Raw genomic sequence first — 17,160 nt, forward strand, 5'->3', positions numbered from 1 at the left:
ATAGAGTTAATCAGGCTGTTGATTGTGGCCTGTGGAATGTCCCCGTCATAACCACTCTTCAATGGCTATGTAAAGTTGAGCATCGAAGGTGAGCATTTGCCCACTGAAGTCGGTTATGACGCCGAACTAGAGTCAGGTCAAGACCCTGGTGAGGGCGACGAGCATTCAGATGAGCTTCCTTGAGACGGTTTCTGTCAGTTGTACAGAAATTCTTCAGTTGTGCAAACCACAGTTTCATCAGCTGTCCGGGTGGCTGCTCTCAGACAATCCCGCAGGTGAAGAAGCCGGATGTGGAGGTCCTGGGCTGGCGTGGTTACACATGGTCTGCGTGGTTACACATTTTCTAAAACAACGTTGGAGGCAGCTTATGGTAGAAAAATGAACATTCAATTCTCTGCTCTGGTGGACATTCCTGCACTCAGCATGCCAATTGCACACTCCTTCAAAACTTGAGACATCTGTGGCATTGTGTTGTGTGAGAAAACCGCACATTTTTGAGTGGCCTTTTGTTGTCCCCTGCACAAGGTGCACCTGTATAATTATCGTACTATTTAATCAACTTCTTGATATGCCATACCTGTCAGGTAGATGGATTATCTTGGGATCTTTTATTTCAGCTCATTAAACATGGGACCAACAACATTTTATTTCTGCAATTTAATGAACATTCAACTGATCAAGCTTCAACTGAGCACACTCGAGGAGAGCTCCACTTTCTTTCCCTGTTTGTTTGCAGCTGTGCACTTAACCCAGCACCAACACTCTCCAGCTCATCACTCTCCAGCATTCACCCACAGTGATCACTGACTAGAACAAGGTCCGGCCCGGTTCACTCTGCCCTATCTATCAGACATTCTATTTATATTTCTATTATAGTGATGCGGTCTATGCAGTCTACTTATGAAGCACTCTGCTGAAGCACTCAGAGCCACACAGAGTGGCTAGGCCAGGGTCATTTCTCTCTCAGATCAGAGAACCAGGCAGGTTGGAATGGGGACACAGGTGTTTCTATGTAGGTCTGTGGATAGACAGTGATGAACCTTGTGTGTATGCATACCTAAATGCTACCACTGTGTTTCTGACAGCCTATCGCTTACAGCAATTAGCATTAGCACACACACACCTTTATCCTGCTGAATTGCATTTTACAGAGCAGGACACACACACCAGTTTACCATCTTTAATCGATGAGGAGGAGCTGCTTTTGGCTCCCTGAGGGTGTGTGAATGGTCGCTAAGGGGTTCATATTATTTTCCACATTCAACGGTTAGCAACATTTACACTCAGTTACTTTTACTCTCATTGGACTGACCTGAGTTAGGGAGGAGGAGGAGGAGGATTGGTCCCCATGTCCCAACACTGTTTTATCCCCCCCTCTAAGCGTAAATAAGACATTGGGAATATTGGGAATAAATGATGAGTGTGCTAAACTGAGTGTGGGGACTGTAACTGCTGTTCTGGGCTGTCCTGTGAAAGAGCCTGTCTCTTTGTTTGGTGTCATCAGGTGGGGCAGAGAGACAATCCAGCCGTAGAGCCCATCATCCAGGGACTGAAACGGGTCGTACACCACGGTGAGTAAACCCCTGGCACACACACACACACAAGCACACACACAATCTCTCTCACTCTCAGCAGTTTGCTGTGTTCTCACTGTGCTGTTGTTTGACAGCCTTAGTTCTATAGCACTTCTCACTTAGCCCTAAACTACAGAGCATCAGTAGAGCACCAGGTTCTCAGTCTTCACACAGAAACATTGATATACAGAGACACTAACGATTGCTAGAGGACCATGGCTTTATCACTTTCACTAAAGAGGGCTTTCAGTCACATAGAAGAGCATTAAATGAATATCGACAGAAAACATACACAACTAAAAAAGAAACTGAGAAATTATTTCCCAAGGACATAGTTGTTTATGTTGTTTGTGAGGTTAATGTGAAGTGATTGCTTCAGACCTCAAGCGTCTCCCAGACTTAGAGATTCCGTGCCTCTCATCTGGTCATCCATCGGTTTGTTCAGGCTTTTGAAGATACTTAACCTTGGTGTTCATTTTTATTCCCAAATTAGTCTGACCACAAGCTCTGAGCCCATTCTTGTATCAAGAGGAAGGCAGTACAGTGAGCTACCACCACTCCCTGCTTCTCTGTGTAGCGACGCAAAGAAGAGACGGAACTGTTAATTGCATCTAAGCCTCAATTAGTCAACACTCCATCGCTTGCTCACATACACACACACACGGACAGAGAGAGAACTTACACAGTGGCAACATCAGATGCACGCTTGCTTGCACCATTCATCTTTAATGCTAGGGGGAGACAGATGTGCCTAGCTGCAGTGTGTGTTGTATGAAAGCAGAGTTGGTGTGAGCTGCGAGCGGAGTGTGGTGGGTAGCTGGCGTCTCTACACACACGAGTTATGTCGTCTCCACCTGCCCATATAAATGTGCTTTAGGATGTGTCCCTAATCCCTTGCTCCGTCTGCACACACACACACCGGCTATATTGAGCCATGCAGCTGTGTGTGTGTGTGTGTGTGTGTGCCTGCACGCTTTGTGTGCACCAACACATACTGCTGGGTTAACAATGTGCTACTGACGTGGTTCTCTTTATGTGGGTCCACTCAGAGACAGAGAGAAGACATGTTAATGGGAGAACGGAATAAACAGAGCATATAGCCGTAAATGCAGACCTCTTTACTCATGCTGATTAATCTCACACAACTGTATCCTTCGTGCTTCTCTGGGGCTCTCTCCCATTCATTACACTGACTCCCTATACTGGATGATCTGCCATGGTTGGAACGGGGCAAAAATGGGGCTAGCGTGCAGGTGGTATCGCTAGGTTTAGATGTATAAAGTGGTTACTCTGTGAGGTAGGCCAATCAAGTCACTACACACGGTCTCCCGAACACAGATAAAGCCTACTCCTGGGATTAAAAAGCATGCTCAGTGGAGAATCTCCAATTAAAGTGTTTTTAGATCAGGAATAGGCCTCCGGGAAACCGCCCTCTGTGTTGAGCATTCAGACTTGTGTTGAATCTAGAGTCCCTCCCTGTTGGAGGAAGGGCTGGGTCCGGTCAGCCTGGGATGTGGTGTTGTTTTGATGGTCCAAGGGAGGCTCCGGGCGCTCTGGCTGGGTAATTAGGCTATGTCCCAAATGGCACCCTATTCACTACATAGTGCACTACTTTTGACCACAGACAATAGGGCACTGGTCAAAAGTAGTGCAATACATAGGTAATAGGGTGCCATTTGGGACACACACTTAATGTCTTCTCTTCTAGCGGGGTGGCGGTGGCGGGGTTTCCGTTAGCTTGTTAGCGTCAGCCATCCATCCATTAGCAGGTCTGAGGCAGCGCCACGATACAACACGTACACTGGGCTGTGCTGTCTGAGGGCAGGCGGGTAGTAGAGATGCGGTGAATAGTGAAGCAGCTCACGATGTCGGGAACGGAAAGGTGGTTCCGTTCGGATAAGTCTTCTGTACAGTCACGTCCACTTTCCCGTCCCACGTCCCACCTACGCTCCATAGTCCACAGTGAGGCGCCCTCCTCATCCTTCGATAGAAACCTACATGACTGTTAGTAGGTTCTTCCTTGTACCCACATGGCATGGTTTATATTTCAACCCCAAGCTTAGAGTCCTGTTGCCACCCCAGATTGTCTTCAGCTCCCACTTTACTACCCCAGATTGTCTTCAGCTCCTAGCTACCTTACTACCCATATATCAAATGTGTCAAACAAGCCAATTAAATCCGGCCCACGAGTGGTTTGAGTAAAATATTTAAATTTGACCCACCACCTTGATTCGGTCTTACAGTGAGGTAAAAAAGTATTTGATCCCCTGTTGATTTTGTACGTTTTCCCACTGACAAAGACATGATCAGTCTATAATTTTAATGGTAGGTTTATTTGAACAGTGAGAGACAGAATAACAACAAAAAAATCCAGAAAAACGCATGTCAAAAATGTTATAAATTGATTTGCATTTTAATGAGGGAAATAAGTATTTGACCCCTCTGCAAAACATTACTTAGTACTTGGTGGCAAAACCCTTGTTGGCAATCACAGAGGTCAGACGTTTATTGTAGTTGGCCACCAGGTTTGCACACATCTCAGGAGGGATTTTGTCCCACTCCTCTTTGCAGATCTTCTCCAAGTCATTAAGGTTTCAAGGCTGATGTTTGGCAACTCAAACTTTCAGCTCCCTCCACAGATTTGCTATGTGATTAAGGTCTAGAGACTGGCTAGGCCACTCCAGGATCTTAATGTGCTTCTTCTTGAGCCACTCCTTTGTTGCCTTGGCTGTGTGTTTTGGGTCATTGTCATGCTAGAATACCCATCCACGACCCATTTTCAATGCCCTGACTGAGGGAAGGAGGTTCTCACCCAAGATTTGACGGTACATGGCCCCGTCTATCGTCCCTTTGATGCGGTGAAGTTGTCCTGTCCCCTTAGCAGAAAAACACACCCAAAGCATAATGTTTCCACCTCCATGTTTGACGGTGGGGATGGTGTTCTTGGGGTCATAGGCAGCATTCCTCCTCCTCCAAACACGGCGAGTTGAGTTGATGCCAAAGAGCTTGATTTTGGTCTCATCTGACCACAACACTTTCACCCAGTTCTCCTCTGAATCATTCAGATGTTCATTGGCAAATTTCAGACGGGCCTGTATATGTACTTTCTTGAGCAGGGGGACCTTGCGGGCGCTGCAGGATTTCAGTCCTTCACGGCATAGTGTGTTACCAATTGTTTTCTTGGTGACTATGGTCCCAGCTGCCTTGAGATCATTGACAAGACCTCCCGTGTAGTCCTCACCGTTCTCATGATCATTGCAACTCCACGAGGTGAGATCTTGCATGGAGCCCCAGGCCGAGGGAGATTGACAGTTATTTTGTGTTTCTTCCATTTGCGAATAATCACACCAACTGTTGTCACCTTCTCACCAAGCTGCTTGGAGATGGTCTTGTAGCCCATTCCAGCCTTGTGTAGGTCTACAATCTTGTCCCTGACATCCTTGGAGAGCTCTTTGGTCTTGGCCATGGTGGAGAGTTTGGAATCTGATTGATTGATTGCTTCTGTGGACAGGTGTCTTTTATACAGGTAACAAGCTGAGATTAGGAGCACTCCCTTTAAGAGTGTGCTCCTAATCTCAGCTCGTTACCTGTATAAAACACACCTGGGAGCCAGAAATCTTTCTGATTGAGAGGGGGTCAAATACTTATTTCCCTCATTAAAATGCAAATCAATTTATAACATTTTTGACATGCGTTTTTCTGGAATTTTGTGTTGTTATTCTGTCTCTCACTGTTCAAATAAACCTACCATAAAAATTATAGACTGATCATTTCTTTGTCAGTGGGCAAACGTACAAAATCAGCAGGTGATCAAATACTATTTTTCCCTCACTGTATGTCGCAACATAAAACTTTTTTAATTTTTTACATTGGATAAAAGTAGACACTCAGAGCTAGAAAATGGTATATCATACACTGCAGTTGAGGAACAATGGAAAATAAATTCTGCTTTGAAAGTTGTAACCCCACTTTTGTGAAAATGGCCGTTTAATGTTTTGGTACACCTACTAGAGAGCTCTTCTTTGACTACACCCATTCAGCATCATTCACACCCTCTTAAGCCTTAGCCCCACCCATCTCTTTAAGGATTCACATGTGAGGCCATGTGCTAAACAGAGTGAGCTAAACAATTAACCATAATCCCAACCCACACTACTAGCAATACAAACTGATTGTCATAGCTAGCCACCATGCATGAATCTGTAAATAGTCCGGGTGGCCATTTGATTAATTGTTCAGCAGTCTTATGGCTTGGTGGTAGAAGCTGTTAAGGAGCCTTTTGGACCTAGACTTGGCACTCCAGTACCGCTTGCCGTGCGCTTGCAGAGAGAACAGTCTATGACTTGGGTGACTGGAATCTTTGAAAATTTTTGGGGCCTTCCTCTGACACCGCCTAGTATATAGGTCCTGGATGGCAGGAAGCTTGGCTCCAGTGATGTACTGGGCCGTACGCACTACCCTCTGTAGCGCCTTACGGTCGGATGCCAAGCAGTTGCCATACCAGGCGGTGATGCAACCGGTCATGATGCTCTCGATGGTGCAGCTGTATAACTTTTTGAGGATCAGGGGACACATGTCAAATATTTTCAGTCTCCTGAGGGGGAAAGGTGTTGTTGTGTCCTCTTCACGACTGTCTTGGTGTGTTTGGACCATGATGGTTTGTTGGTGATGTGGACACCAAGGAACTTGAAACTTTCGACCCGCTCCACTACAGCCCCGTCGATGTTAATTGGGGCCTGTTCGGCCCTCCTTTTCCTGTAGTCCATGATCCTTTGTCTTGCTCACATTGAGGGAGAGGTTGTTGTCCTGGCACCACACTGCCAGGTCTCCGACCTCCTCCCTATAGGCTGTCTCGTCGTCGTCAGCAAACTTAATGATGGTGTTGGAGTCATGCTTGGCCACACAGTCGTGGGTGAACAGGGAGTACAGTAGGGGACTAAGAACACACCCCTGAGGGGCCCCAGTGTTGAGGATCAGCGTGGCAGATGTGTTGTTGCCTACTCTTAACACCTGGGGGCGGCCTGTCAGGGAGTCCAGGATCCAGTTGCAGAGGAAGGTGTTAAGTCCCAGGGTCCTTAGCTTAGGGATGAGCTTTGTGGGCACTATGCTGTTGAACGCTGACCACTACAGGTCAATGAACAGCATTCTCACATAGGTGTTCCTTTTGTCCAGGTGGGAAAGGGCAGTGTGGAGTGCGATTGAGATTGCATCATCTGTGGATCTGTTGGGGCGGTATGCGAATTGGAGTGGGTATAGGGTTTCTGGGATGATGGTGTTGATGTGAGTCATGACCAGCCTTTCAAAGCACTTCATGGCTACCGACGTGAGTGCTACGGAGCGGTAGTCATTTAGGCAGGTTACCTTCACTTTCTTGGGCACAGGGACTATGGTGGTGTGCTTGAAACATTTAGGTATTACAGACTTGGTCAGGGAGAGGTTGAAAATGCCAGTGAAGACACTTGCCAGTTGGTCTGCGCATGCTCTGAGTACACGTCCTGGTAATCCGTCTGACCCCACGGCCTTGTGAATGTTGACCTGTTTAAATGTCTTGCTCACATCGGCTATGGAGAGTGTGATCACACAGTTGTCCGGAAACAGCTGGTGCTCTCATGCATGCTTCAGTGTTGCTTGCCTAAAAGCGAGCATAAAAGGCTTTTAGCTCATCTGGTAGGCTCGCGTCACTTGGCAACTCGCGGCTGTGTTTCCCTTTGTAGTCCGTAATAGTTTACAAGCCCTGCCACATCCGACGAGCGTCAGAGCCGGTGTAGTACGGTTGGATCTTAGTCCTGTATTGATGCTTTGCCTGTTTTGTTGGTTCATCTGAGGGCATAGCGGGATTTCTTATAAGCATCCGGATTAGTGTCCCGCTCCTTGAAAGTGCCAGCGCTAGCCTTTAGCTCGGTGCAGATGTTGCCTGTAATCCATGGTTTCTGGTTGGGTTATGTACGCACGGTCATTGTGGGGATGACGTCGTCTATGCACTTATAACATATTCCAGTATGTGCTAGCAAAACAGTCCTGTAGCGTAGCATCAGCTTCATCTGACCTCTTCCGTATTGAATGAGTCATTGGTACTTCCTGCTTTAGTTTTTGCTTGTAAGCATGAATCAGGAGGATAGAATTATAGTCATATTTGCCAAATGGAGGGTGAGGGAGAGCTTTGAATGCGTCTCTGTGTGTGGAGTAAAGGTGGTCTAGAGTTTTTTTTTTTTTCCTCTGGTTGCACATGTGACATGCTGATAGAAATTTGAAGTTAAAATTTGCCTGCATTAAAGTCCCCGGCCACTAGGAGCGCCACTTCTGGATGAGCATTTTCTTGTTTGCTTATGTCCTTATACAGCTCGTACACATACTGAGCAGGTCATGTTATAGACAGAAGTATGCTACATGGCAGACCAATCTGAACTCATCTCTCGACATGTCCAGCCCAACTATTATCTTAGCCAATCATGGCTAGCAGGAAGGTCCCTGTCTTTTTCCGTGGCTAAAGCAGCTAGTCTCGTAATTTAACAATTGTATTCGTATTTTCAGATGGCACAGATGTTTTTTATTAAGGCACATGAAAGTCACATGTTCCAGAAGGTATTTCTGCCCAAAAACAAATGTAGATGTTTTATTTTATTTTATTGTCAAATGCCTTTCCTGTGAAGTAGTGACGTGTGACATATTCCAAGCTTCTTGAAACGGGTCACAAATTACTATTTCACATTGAAACTGTGTAGAATTGATAATGTACCTACATTTATAGTCTCTTCACTCTGCCCAGCTTGCTAACAGTCATTAAAAAAAGACTGTCAGGGAGCCATGAAAATTCTGAAAGCAATGGATAGAAAACATTTTTTTGTATTATTTATTTTACAAATGTTGACCTCCGGACCTCGGTGAAGACTGAATGCGGCCCGCGGGGGAAATTATTTTGACACCCATTCCCTAGATTGTCTCCAGCTCCTACCTACTTTACTACCCCAGATTGTGACAGCAGCCTCTAAACACATAAGTATGTATCCAAGGAGGGATCTCTCTCTCTCCCTATGGTTACAGCAGGCTACAGCAGCCAACTGATGGATTAGCTGTCAGAGCAGGACACCTTATCTGATCGTCCTCTCCTCCTCCTCTCCTCCTCCTCTCCTCCTCTCCTCTCCTCTCCTCTCCTCTCCTCTCCTCTCCTCTCCTCTCCTCTCCTCTCCTCTCCTCTCCTCTCCTCTCCTCTCCTCTCCTCTCCTCTCCTCTCCTCTCCTCTCCTCTCCTCTCCTCTCCTCTCCTCTCCTCTCCTCACCTCCCCTCCCCTCCAAAGCCTGATGTTGCCAAATAGATGCCAAAAGGAGGTTTTTAGGCAGGAAGATGTCAATGTTAACACGATGCCAGCAGTAAAGCTTTTAGAGTGATGTTCCCAATATATGTAACTTGTTAATAAACACGGAACCTTCTACCTGTTTTAAAATTAAAAACTAGACCTATGGGGGATTAGCACAGTAAATAAATCTACCATATTCTAAACATGTGGGGATTGACAAAGGCATAAAGATACAAAATAATGTATACATTTTCTATTTCATTATGTGGGAATAATTTTGCCTGCACTTTGTTTACAGTGTGTGGGTCTCTGAGTGTGTATGTGGGCTGTGGGTGCGGCTGTGTTTGTGTGTGTTTCTCTGTGTTGATGTGTGTGTTCCTGTGTCCTCTCTCCCCTCAAGACAAGGATGCTGTGTTAGTGTGTGTTTCACTGTGTTTGTGTTTCTATGTGTTAATGTGTATTTATGTATGCTCTCTCCCCCCCCCTCCAGAGAAGGAGACATTCCTGAGTTCATTCATCCTGAGGGATCTGCTACCATCATCGTTGGGGAGTTACTACCGCTACACAGGCTCCCTCACCATCCCGCCCTGCAGCAAGGTGGTCGAGTGGATCATCTTATCCAGACCCGTTTTCCTCTCCCACTCACAGGTCAGTTACACACACACACGCACGCACACACACACTATCATCCCACTGTTTCTGTTCACCCACCTACTCCTCCCCTCTTCCCCAACTCCCCTCCTTCTCCCCTTCCTCTCCTTCCTCCTCCTCCTCCTTCTCTTCCTCTGTGTATCAAACATTATAGTCCAGGTAGCAGGTAATGGACCCTAAGAGATATGTATGTTACTTTACAAATTCTTTGTTAGTTTACAATTGTACAATTAATGCTCCCTGCATATAAAAACCACAAAAACTGCTGGAAAGCCCCGAACGCAAAATTAAAAAATGTCTGACTCACACGGTGGAGGAACATATTGCCTGTAGCCTACTGTACATGGTAAGCTGTAGGTGGCACTTCACTTTTAGTATGGAAAATGGCTGTAAGGATTTTTCTACAATATTCACAACATATTGACACAATTACAATCTTTATAGAATACAAATCTAATTTGATCAATTACGTGTGGAAATATGTATTTGAGTGAACTTTACCAAGCCAACAGCAGATTAAACAGAAAGTGAATTCTCTCCTCCCTCTCGGCTATCACCGTCCAGCTGGCTAGGTTTAGGATATTTACTAGCCCATACCAGTGACAAACTTTGCTATGTTATCGACATATGGCAGTACACAAACAAAATCTAGCTCACTTATTTTGCCACCTAGAAAGAAATAGCCACAAATTCATTCAGTAACGGACGAAGAGGATAGCTAGCTATATCAAGCTAACTTTAGCAGATGCCTCTTCAACAAGAAGCAACTGTGACAGCATTGATCCTAAGTAAAAAAAATAATAAAAAACATACTTCTCCATTGAGCAAAATTCACAATCCACCCCTCCAAAGAAAGTATGGCTCTGTGGCTTCCCCAAAATGCCACCACATCCACAATCTGATCTATGGCCGAAGCGTTGCATTTCAGTTTAGCCCCATAGAAAACTCCCCCGGAGCCTGGCCAAATTACCACAAAGCACAGCCCCCACAAACACCTTGAAAACCAGCTCTATACAGTAACCTCCATCGCAGCCAAAACTACTCTTTCGCATAGGCTTGTACTATCTATAGCAGGGAATCCCAAACTCGGTCCTGGGGCTCCCTCTGGGTGCACGTTTAGTTTTTTGCCATAGCACTACATAGCTGATTCAAATAATCAAATCTTGAAGATGAGTTGGTTATTTGAATCAGCTGTGTAGTGCTAGGGCAAAAACAAAATGTGCACCCAGGGTGGTGCAGGCTTTTAAATTCCCTCTGACACCAGGTTGACTATTACACACCAAACCAGGGCTGTTTAATGTCTTTGTACTGTATGTGCAACACTTGGTCATACACATACAGTGGGGAAAAAAAGTATTTAGTCAGCCACCAATTGTGCAAGTTCTCCCACTTAAAAAGATGAGAGAGGCCTGTAATTTTCATCATAGGTACACGTCAACTATGACAGACAAATAGAGATTTTTTTTCTCCAGAAAATCACATTGTAGGATTTTTTATGTATTTGGTCACCTACAAACAAGCAAGATTTCTGGCTCTCACAGACCTGTAACTTCTTCTTTAAGAGGCTCCTCTGTCCTCCACTCGTTACCTGGCACCTGTTTGAACTTGTTATCAGTATAAAAGACACCTGTCCACAACCTCAAACAGTCACACTCCAAACTCCACTATGGCCAAGACCAAAGAGCTGTCAAAGGACACCAGAAACAAAATTGTAGACCTGCACCAGGCTGGGAAGACTGAATCTGCAATAGGTAAGCAGCTTGGTTTGAAGAAATCAACTGTGGGAGCAATTATTAGGAAATGGAAGACATACAAGACCACTGATAATCTCCCTCGATCTGGGGCTCCACGCAAGATCTCACCCCGTGGGGTCAAAATGATCACAAGAACGGTGAGCAAAAATCCCAGAACCACACAGGGGGACCTAGTGAATGACCTGCAGAGAGCTGGGACCAAAGTAACAAAGCCTACCATCAGTAACACACTACGCCGCCAGGGACTCAAATCCTGCAGTGCCAGACGTGTCCCCCTGCTTAAGCCAGTACATGTCCAGGCCCGTCTGGAGTTTGCTAGAGTGCATTTGGATGATTCAGAAGAGGATTGGGAGAATGTCATATGGTCAGATAAAACCAAAATAGAACTTTTTGGTAAAAACTCAACTCGTCGTGTTTGGAGGACAAAGAATGCTGAGTTGCATCCAAAGAACACCATACCTACTGTGAAGCATGGGGGTGGAAACATCATGCTTTGGGGCTGTTTTTCTGCAAAGGGACCAGGACGACTGATCCGTGTAAAGGAAAGAATGAATGGGGCCATGTATCGTGAGATTTTGAGTGAAAACCTCCTTCCATCAGCAAGGGCATTGAAGATGAAACGTGGCTGGGTCTTTCAGCATGACAATGATCCCAAACACACCGCCCGGGCAACGAAGGAGTGGCTTCGTAAGAAGCATTTCAATGTTCTGGAGTGGCCTAGCCAGTCTCCAGATCTCAACCCCATAGAAAATCTTTGGAGGGAGTTGAAAGTCTGTAATGCCCAGCGATAGCCACAAAACATCACTGCTCTAGAGGAGATCTGCATGGAGGAATGGGCCAAAATACCAGCAACAGTGTGTGAAAACCTTGTGAAGACTTACAGAAAACGTTTGACCTCTGTCATTGCCAACAAAGGGTATATAACAAAGTATTGAGAAACTTTTGTTATTGACCAAATACTTATTTTCCACCATAATTTGCAAATAAATTCATTAAAAATCCTACAATGTGATCTTCTGGATTTTTTTTCCTCATTTTGTCTGTCATAGTTGACGTGTACCTATGATGAAAATTACAGGCCTCTCTCATCTTTTTAAGTGGGAGAACTTGCACAATTGGTGGCTGACTAAATACCTTTTTCCCCACTGTATCTATTTACATATCCACATATTATTTCCTCGAGTGTACAGTACATATTTTAAGAGCTCCGGAAGAGATATGTCCACAAACTTGCAGCAGAGGACAAATCCTTTGTTCTGTATTGGTTAGTGGGATGGAAAGTATTGACCGTGTTATGCAATGTTTCATGACGTTCACAGATGGTCTCTTATTAATCTGTAATTCATTTTTCTGTGCATCCATGATTCCAGCCGATCTTTAATGTGTAGTCATTACAGCGCTCTGTAGGAGATCAGTCAAATCGATCCATGTCAGCAAATTTGCCCCATTGAAATGTTACACACTCCTGGGGCCAGTTGAGCGGAACAGCGGCCCATTTATGTCCTTTACTTCAGTGACACACAAATGCACCCCCTCCACCCAACACACGCACACACACATAAACACATACACACGCAACCACCCCTGCTCCTGCCTTACTGAAAACTATCTATTTCGCTCTCACTCCCTCTCTCTCTGTGTCTAGCTGGAGGTGTTCTACTCCATCTTCACCACGGAGCAGCAGGATCATGTAAAGTCAGTAGAATACCTGAGAAACAACTACAGACCCCTCCAGGGCCTGGACAACAGGGAGGTGTTGAAGTCTGCTGTTAAAGATGCCTGGCAGAGGGACCTGACCGACAACCTGGGACTGGGTACAGACGGCACCACAGACGCATCCAGAGGTACCACACTACACAGTCTCTTATAGTCAGTCAGTCAAAGACGCCTGACTGACAGCCTGGGGACGGACCCCCACAGCACCACAGGTACATCCAGAGGTACCACTACACCTGATCTGATCTGACCTTACGCTGACTCTGTCTTTCACTCAGTCCCTGTCATCATCCATATCATGTATTCACCCATACTCACTCACACGTTAATTCAGTCGATCAGTCTTTCAGTTGTTTATTGCTTTTCTCTCCCTTTGTATAAAATAAATGTTTTCTTGCTTTATTTTGCATCACAAACATTGTTAGTAGAGCCTCCGCTAAAACCGGTTGAGTCCATCCATCCAGAAAGGCTCCTGCCTCTTAAACGTGGGCTCTCTCTTTGTTTTGAGTGTGGCTAGTAGAGAGAATTGATCAGGTGCGCTTGTGATGAAGTGGGCACTTGCGCTGTAATGGGCTACAGCAGTATTCATCATTAATATGCACACTAAAAATAAAGCCATACAAATTAAGTTGTGAAATTGCTTTTGTGGCGATTATGTCAATTGAGGCGGTGGGTGGAACAAGTCCTGGACCATCTAACGTCTCTCTCTCTCTCTCTCTCTCTCTCTTTCGCCATTTCCTCATTCTTTTGTCCCATTTTCTCTCCTCACTCTCATAAGACAACTCTGAACCCAGGGTTTAGTATAAGGGAGCTGCTCTCCTCTCCTCCTATCTCCTCTCCCCCTCTTCTCCTCTCTCCTCTCCTCCTCTCTTATCTCCTCGCCTCCTCTCTCCTCTCCTCCTCTCTTATCTCCCTGCCTCCTCTCTCCTCTCCTCCTCTCTTATCTCCCTGCCTCCTCTCTCCTCTACTCCTCTCTTATCTCCCTGCCTCCTCTCTCCTCTCCTCCTCTTTTATCTCCTCTCCTCCTCTCTCCTCTCCTCCTCTCTTATCTCCTCTCCTCCTCTCTCCTCTCCTCCTCTCTTATCTCCTCTCCTCCTCTCTCCTCTCCTCCTCTCTCCTCTCCTCCTCTCTTATCTCCTCTCCTCCTCTCTGCTCTGCTCTGCATGCGGAGAGATGTGTGTCTGTGTCCTCTTTTCTGGCTTGCGGATGATAAGGTAAATTATGATTATGGTGGTGATGAGGGTCATAATGCCCTCAACTGGGGAATGACGTGTTGTGTCGAGCTCTCGAAGCAGTAACAGAGGACTTCCATTAGGTATCAGTCACATTGCGTTTCTCACCTTACCCATTCCTCGTCCAACCTAACCATCTCTTTTTTATTCTCCCCACCTCTACTCGCTATGCCTTTTCTTTCCCTTCTCTTTCCCTGCATGCCTCTCTCTCTCTCTCTCTCTCTCTCTCTCTCTCTCTCTCTCTCTCTCTCTCTCTCTCTCTCTCTCTCTCTCTCTCTCTCTCTCTCTCTCTCTCTCTCTCTCTCTCTCTCTCTCTCTCTCTCTCTCTCTCTCTCCTCACACCCCACCTCCATTTCATATTTTATACATCATATGTTTCCAGTGATTTAGAAAGTTTGCTTACAAAATAGTTGCAACAATTACCCGCTAGGGTGCGTTTCCATTAAACTGTGTTTCCATTGAACTGATAAAAACTGCTGGACGTAATGATGTCACTCCAAAAAAAAAAAAAAAACATTTTCGCTAAATCCTAGGCAAATTGACAACATCCTGTATGGCTGCTCCCACCTGTCTATTCCATGTCTCAGGTACCCCGCAAAAGCCAGCATGGATAGAATACAATAATTAACTAATATTTGCCATATTCTAATAATGCTCATGTGCTAACGTATTGCTACGGACCGTGCCATGGTGAAACTTGCACTCCTGTAGCACTGAAATAATTTGATGGTGAAACTTTCACCCAGCCAACCAGAAAAGCAAGGAGAAGCATTTCAGGGATTCTTGAAAATCAAGACAATCCTTGTCCTGCAAAGAAACATTATATTTTATAGCCTAGTTTAATAAAAATTGATTTAGCGACCAGTAGGTATTTAGAATTAAATGTGGAGTGGAACTTTATAGTTACGGGATGACATCACGTGCCCCACGTAACTTTATTCTGTTCATTCATTCTAATAATTATTTTTTAATTATTTTTAATTCAGTTTCCATCATCATTTGTCGCAATAAAAAATAGTTATTTAAATATATATCCACCCGTCAAACAGATAAAAATGTTGTTGATCTTTAGAACATTTCTCATGTAGCTGCCGTTTCCATTAAACATGCTGCAATGTTGTCGTTTTTTGCAAAAATTGCATTTGTTGAATAAACCTGACTATTCACACTACTCTCATATTATTTTCTCTGTATGGGAAAAAGGGAGAAATCTCAGACAGACCGACACACCCTCATTAAAACACATATATATATATTAGATTCCTGTCCAGTGGCCATACTGTGGCCTGCATCACCACCTTGAGGTTATGTATAGTACTGCTCAATTCCCATGACTCCTTGATACACAGGACATGGCAATGGTTACAGAATATATAGCTTGCCTTACCATCAGTGAAATAGTGGCTCCCCTGGTGTGATTCTGAATGTGTCTACTACTTCCTTTGAATCTGTGTTTCTTTCTCTATTGGTTTGACTGCTGCTGTCAATGAAAACGAAGCCTTGTATTATCCAGCTTGTACTGCTCAAAATATCAAATCAAATCAAATCAAATCAAATTTTATTGGTCACATGCGCCGAATACAACAGGTGCAGACATTACAGTGAAATGCTTACTTACAGCCCTTAACCAACAGTGCATTTATTTTAAACAAAAAAAGTAAGAATAAAACAACAACAAAAAAGTGTTGAGAAAAAAAAGAGCAGAAGTAAAAAATAAAGTGACAGTAGGGAGGCTATATATACAATAGAATAAAGTGACAGTAGGGAGGCTATATATACAGGGGGGTACCGTTGCATAGTCAATGTGCGGGGGCACCGGCTAGTTGAGGTAATATGTACATGTGGGTAGAGTTAAAGTGACTATGCATAAATACTTAACAGAGTAGCAGCAGCGTAAAAAGGATGGGGTGGGGGGCAGTGCAAATAGTCCGGGTAGCCATGATTAGCTGTTCAGGAGTCTTATGGCTTGGGGGTAGAAGCTGTTGAGAAGTCTTTTGGACCTAGACTTGGCACTCCGGTACCGCTTGCCGTGCGGTAGCAGAGAGAACAGTCTATGACTAGGGTGACTGGAGTCTTTGACAATTTTGAGGGCCTTCCTCTGACACCGCCTGGTATAGAGGTCCTGGATGGCAGGGAGCTTTGCCCCAGTGATGTACTGGGCCGTACGCACTACCCTCTGTAGTGCCTTGCGGTCAGAGGCCAAGCAGTTGCCATACCAGGCGGTGATGCAACCAGTCAGGATGCTCTCGATGGTGCAGCTGTAGAATTTTTTGAGGATCTGAGGACCCATGCCAAATCTTTTTAGTCTCCTGAGGGGGAATAGGCTTTGTCGTGCCCTCTTCACGACTGTCTTGGTGTGTTTGGACCATGATAGTTCGTTGGTGATGTGGACACCAAGGAACTTGAAGCTCTCAACCTGTTCCACTACAGCCCCGTCGATGAGAATGGGGGCGTGCTCAGTCCTCTTTTTTTTCCTGTAGTCCACAATCATCTCCTTTGTCTTGGTCACGTTGAGGGAGAGGTTGTTGTCCTGGCACCACACGGCCAGATCTCTGACCTCCTCCCTATAGGCTGTCTCATCGTTGTCGGTGATCAGGCCTACCACTGTTGTGTCGTCGGCAAACTTAATGATGGTGTTGGAGTCGTGCCTGGCCATGCAGTCATGGGTGAACAGAGAGTACAGGAGGGGACTGAGCACGCACCCCTGAGGGGCCCCCGTGTTGAGGATCAGTGTGGCAGATGTGTTGTTACCTACCCTTACCACCTGGGGGCGGCCCGTCAGGAAGTCCAGGATCCAGTTGCAGAGGGAGGTGTTTAGTCCCAGGATCCTTAGCTTAGTGATGAGCTTTGAGGGCACTATGGTGTTGAATGCTGAGCTGTAGTCAATGAATAGCATTCTCACGTAGGTGTTCCTCTTGTCCAGGTGGGAAAGGGCAGTG

General features: G+C 45.4%; 1 protein-coding gene across 1 annotated transcript in view; it reads left to right on the forward strand.

Annotated features, from left to right (window-relative positions):
- The window catches only part of LOC311138839 (receptor-type tyrosine-protein phosphatase gamma-like), a gene marked incomplete at its 5' end in the record, with an annotated part of 204,313 nt that overhangs the window by 145,875 nt on the left and 41,278 nt on the right, over positions 1 to 17,160 (forward strand). Inside the window, 3 exons of the mRNA XM_084173644.1 lie at positions 1,505 to 1,571; positions 9,359 to 9,516; positions 12,919 to 13,117. Of these exons, the coding sequence (XP_084029770.1) occupies positions 1,505 to 1,571; positions 9,359 to 9,516; positions 12,919 to 13,117 (424 nt within the window). The remainder of the gene's footprint in view (positions 1 to 1,504; positions 1,572 to 9,358; positions 9,517 to 12,918; positions 13,118 to 17,160) is intronic.

This window comes from Coregonus lavaretus (genome assembly GCF_964263955.1).
Source record: "Coregonus lavaretus genome assembly, chromosome: 12".
NCBI classification, from domain to species: Eukaryota; Metazoa; Chordata; class Actinopteri; order Salmoniformes; family Salmonidae; genus Coregonus; species Coregonus lavaretus.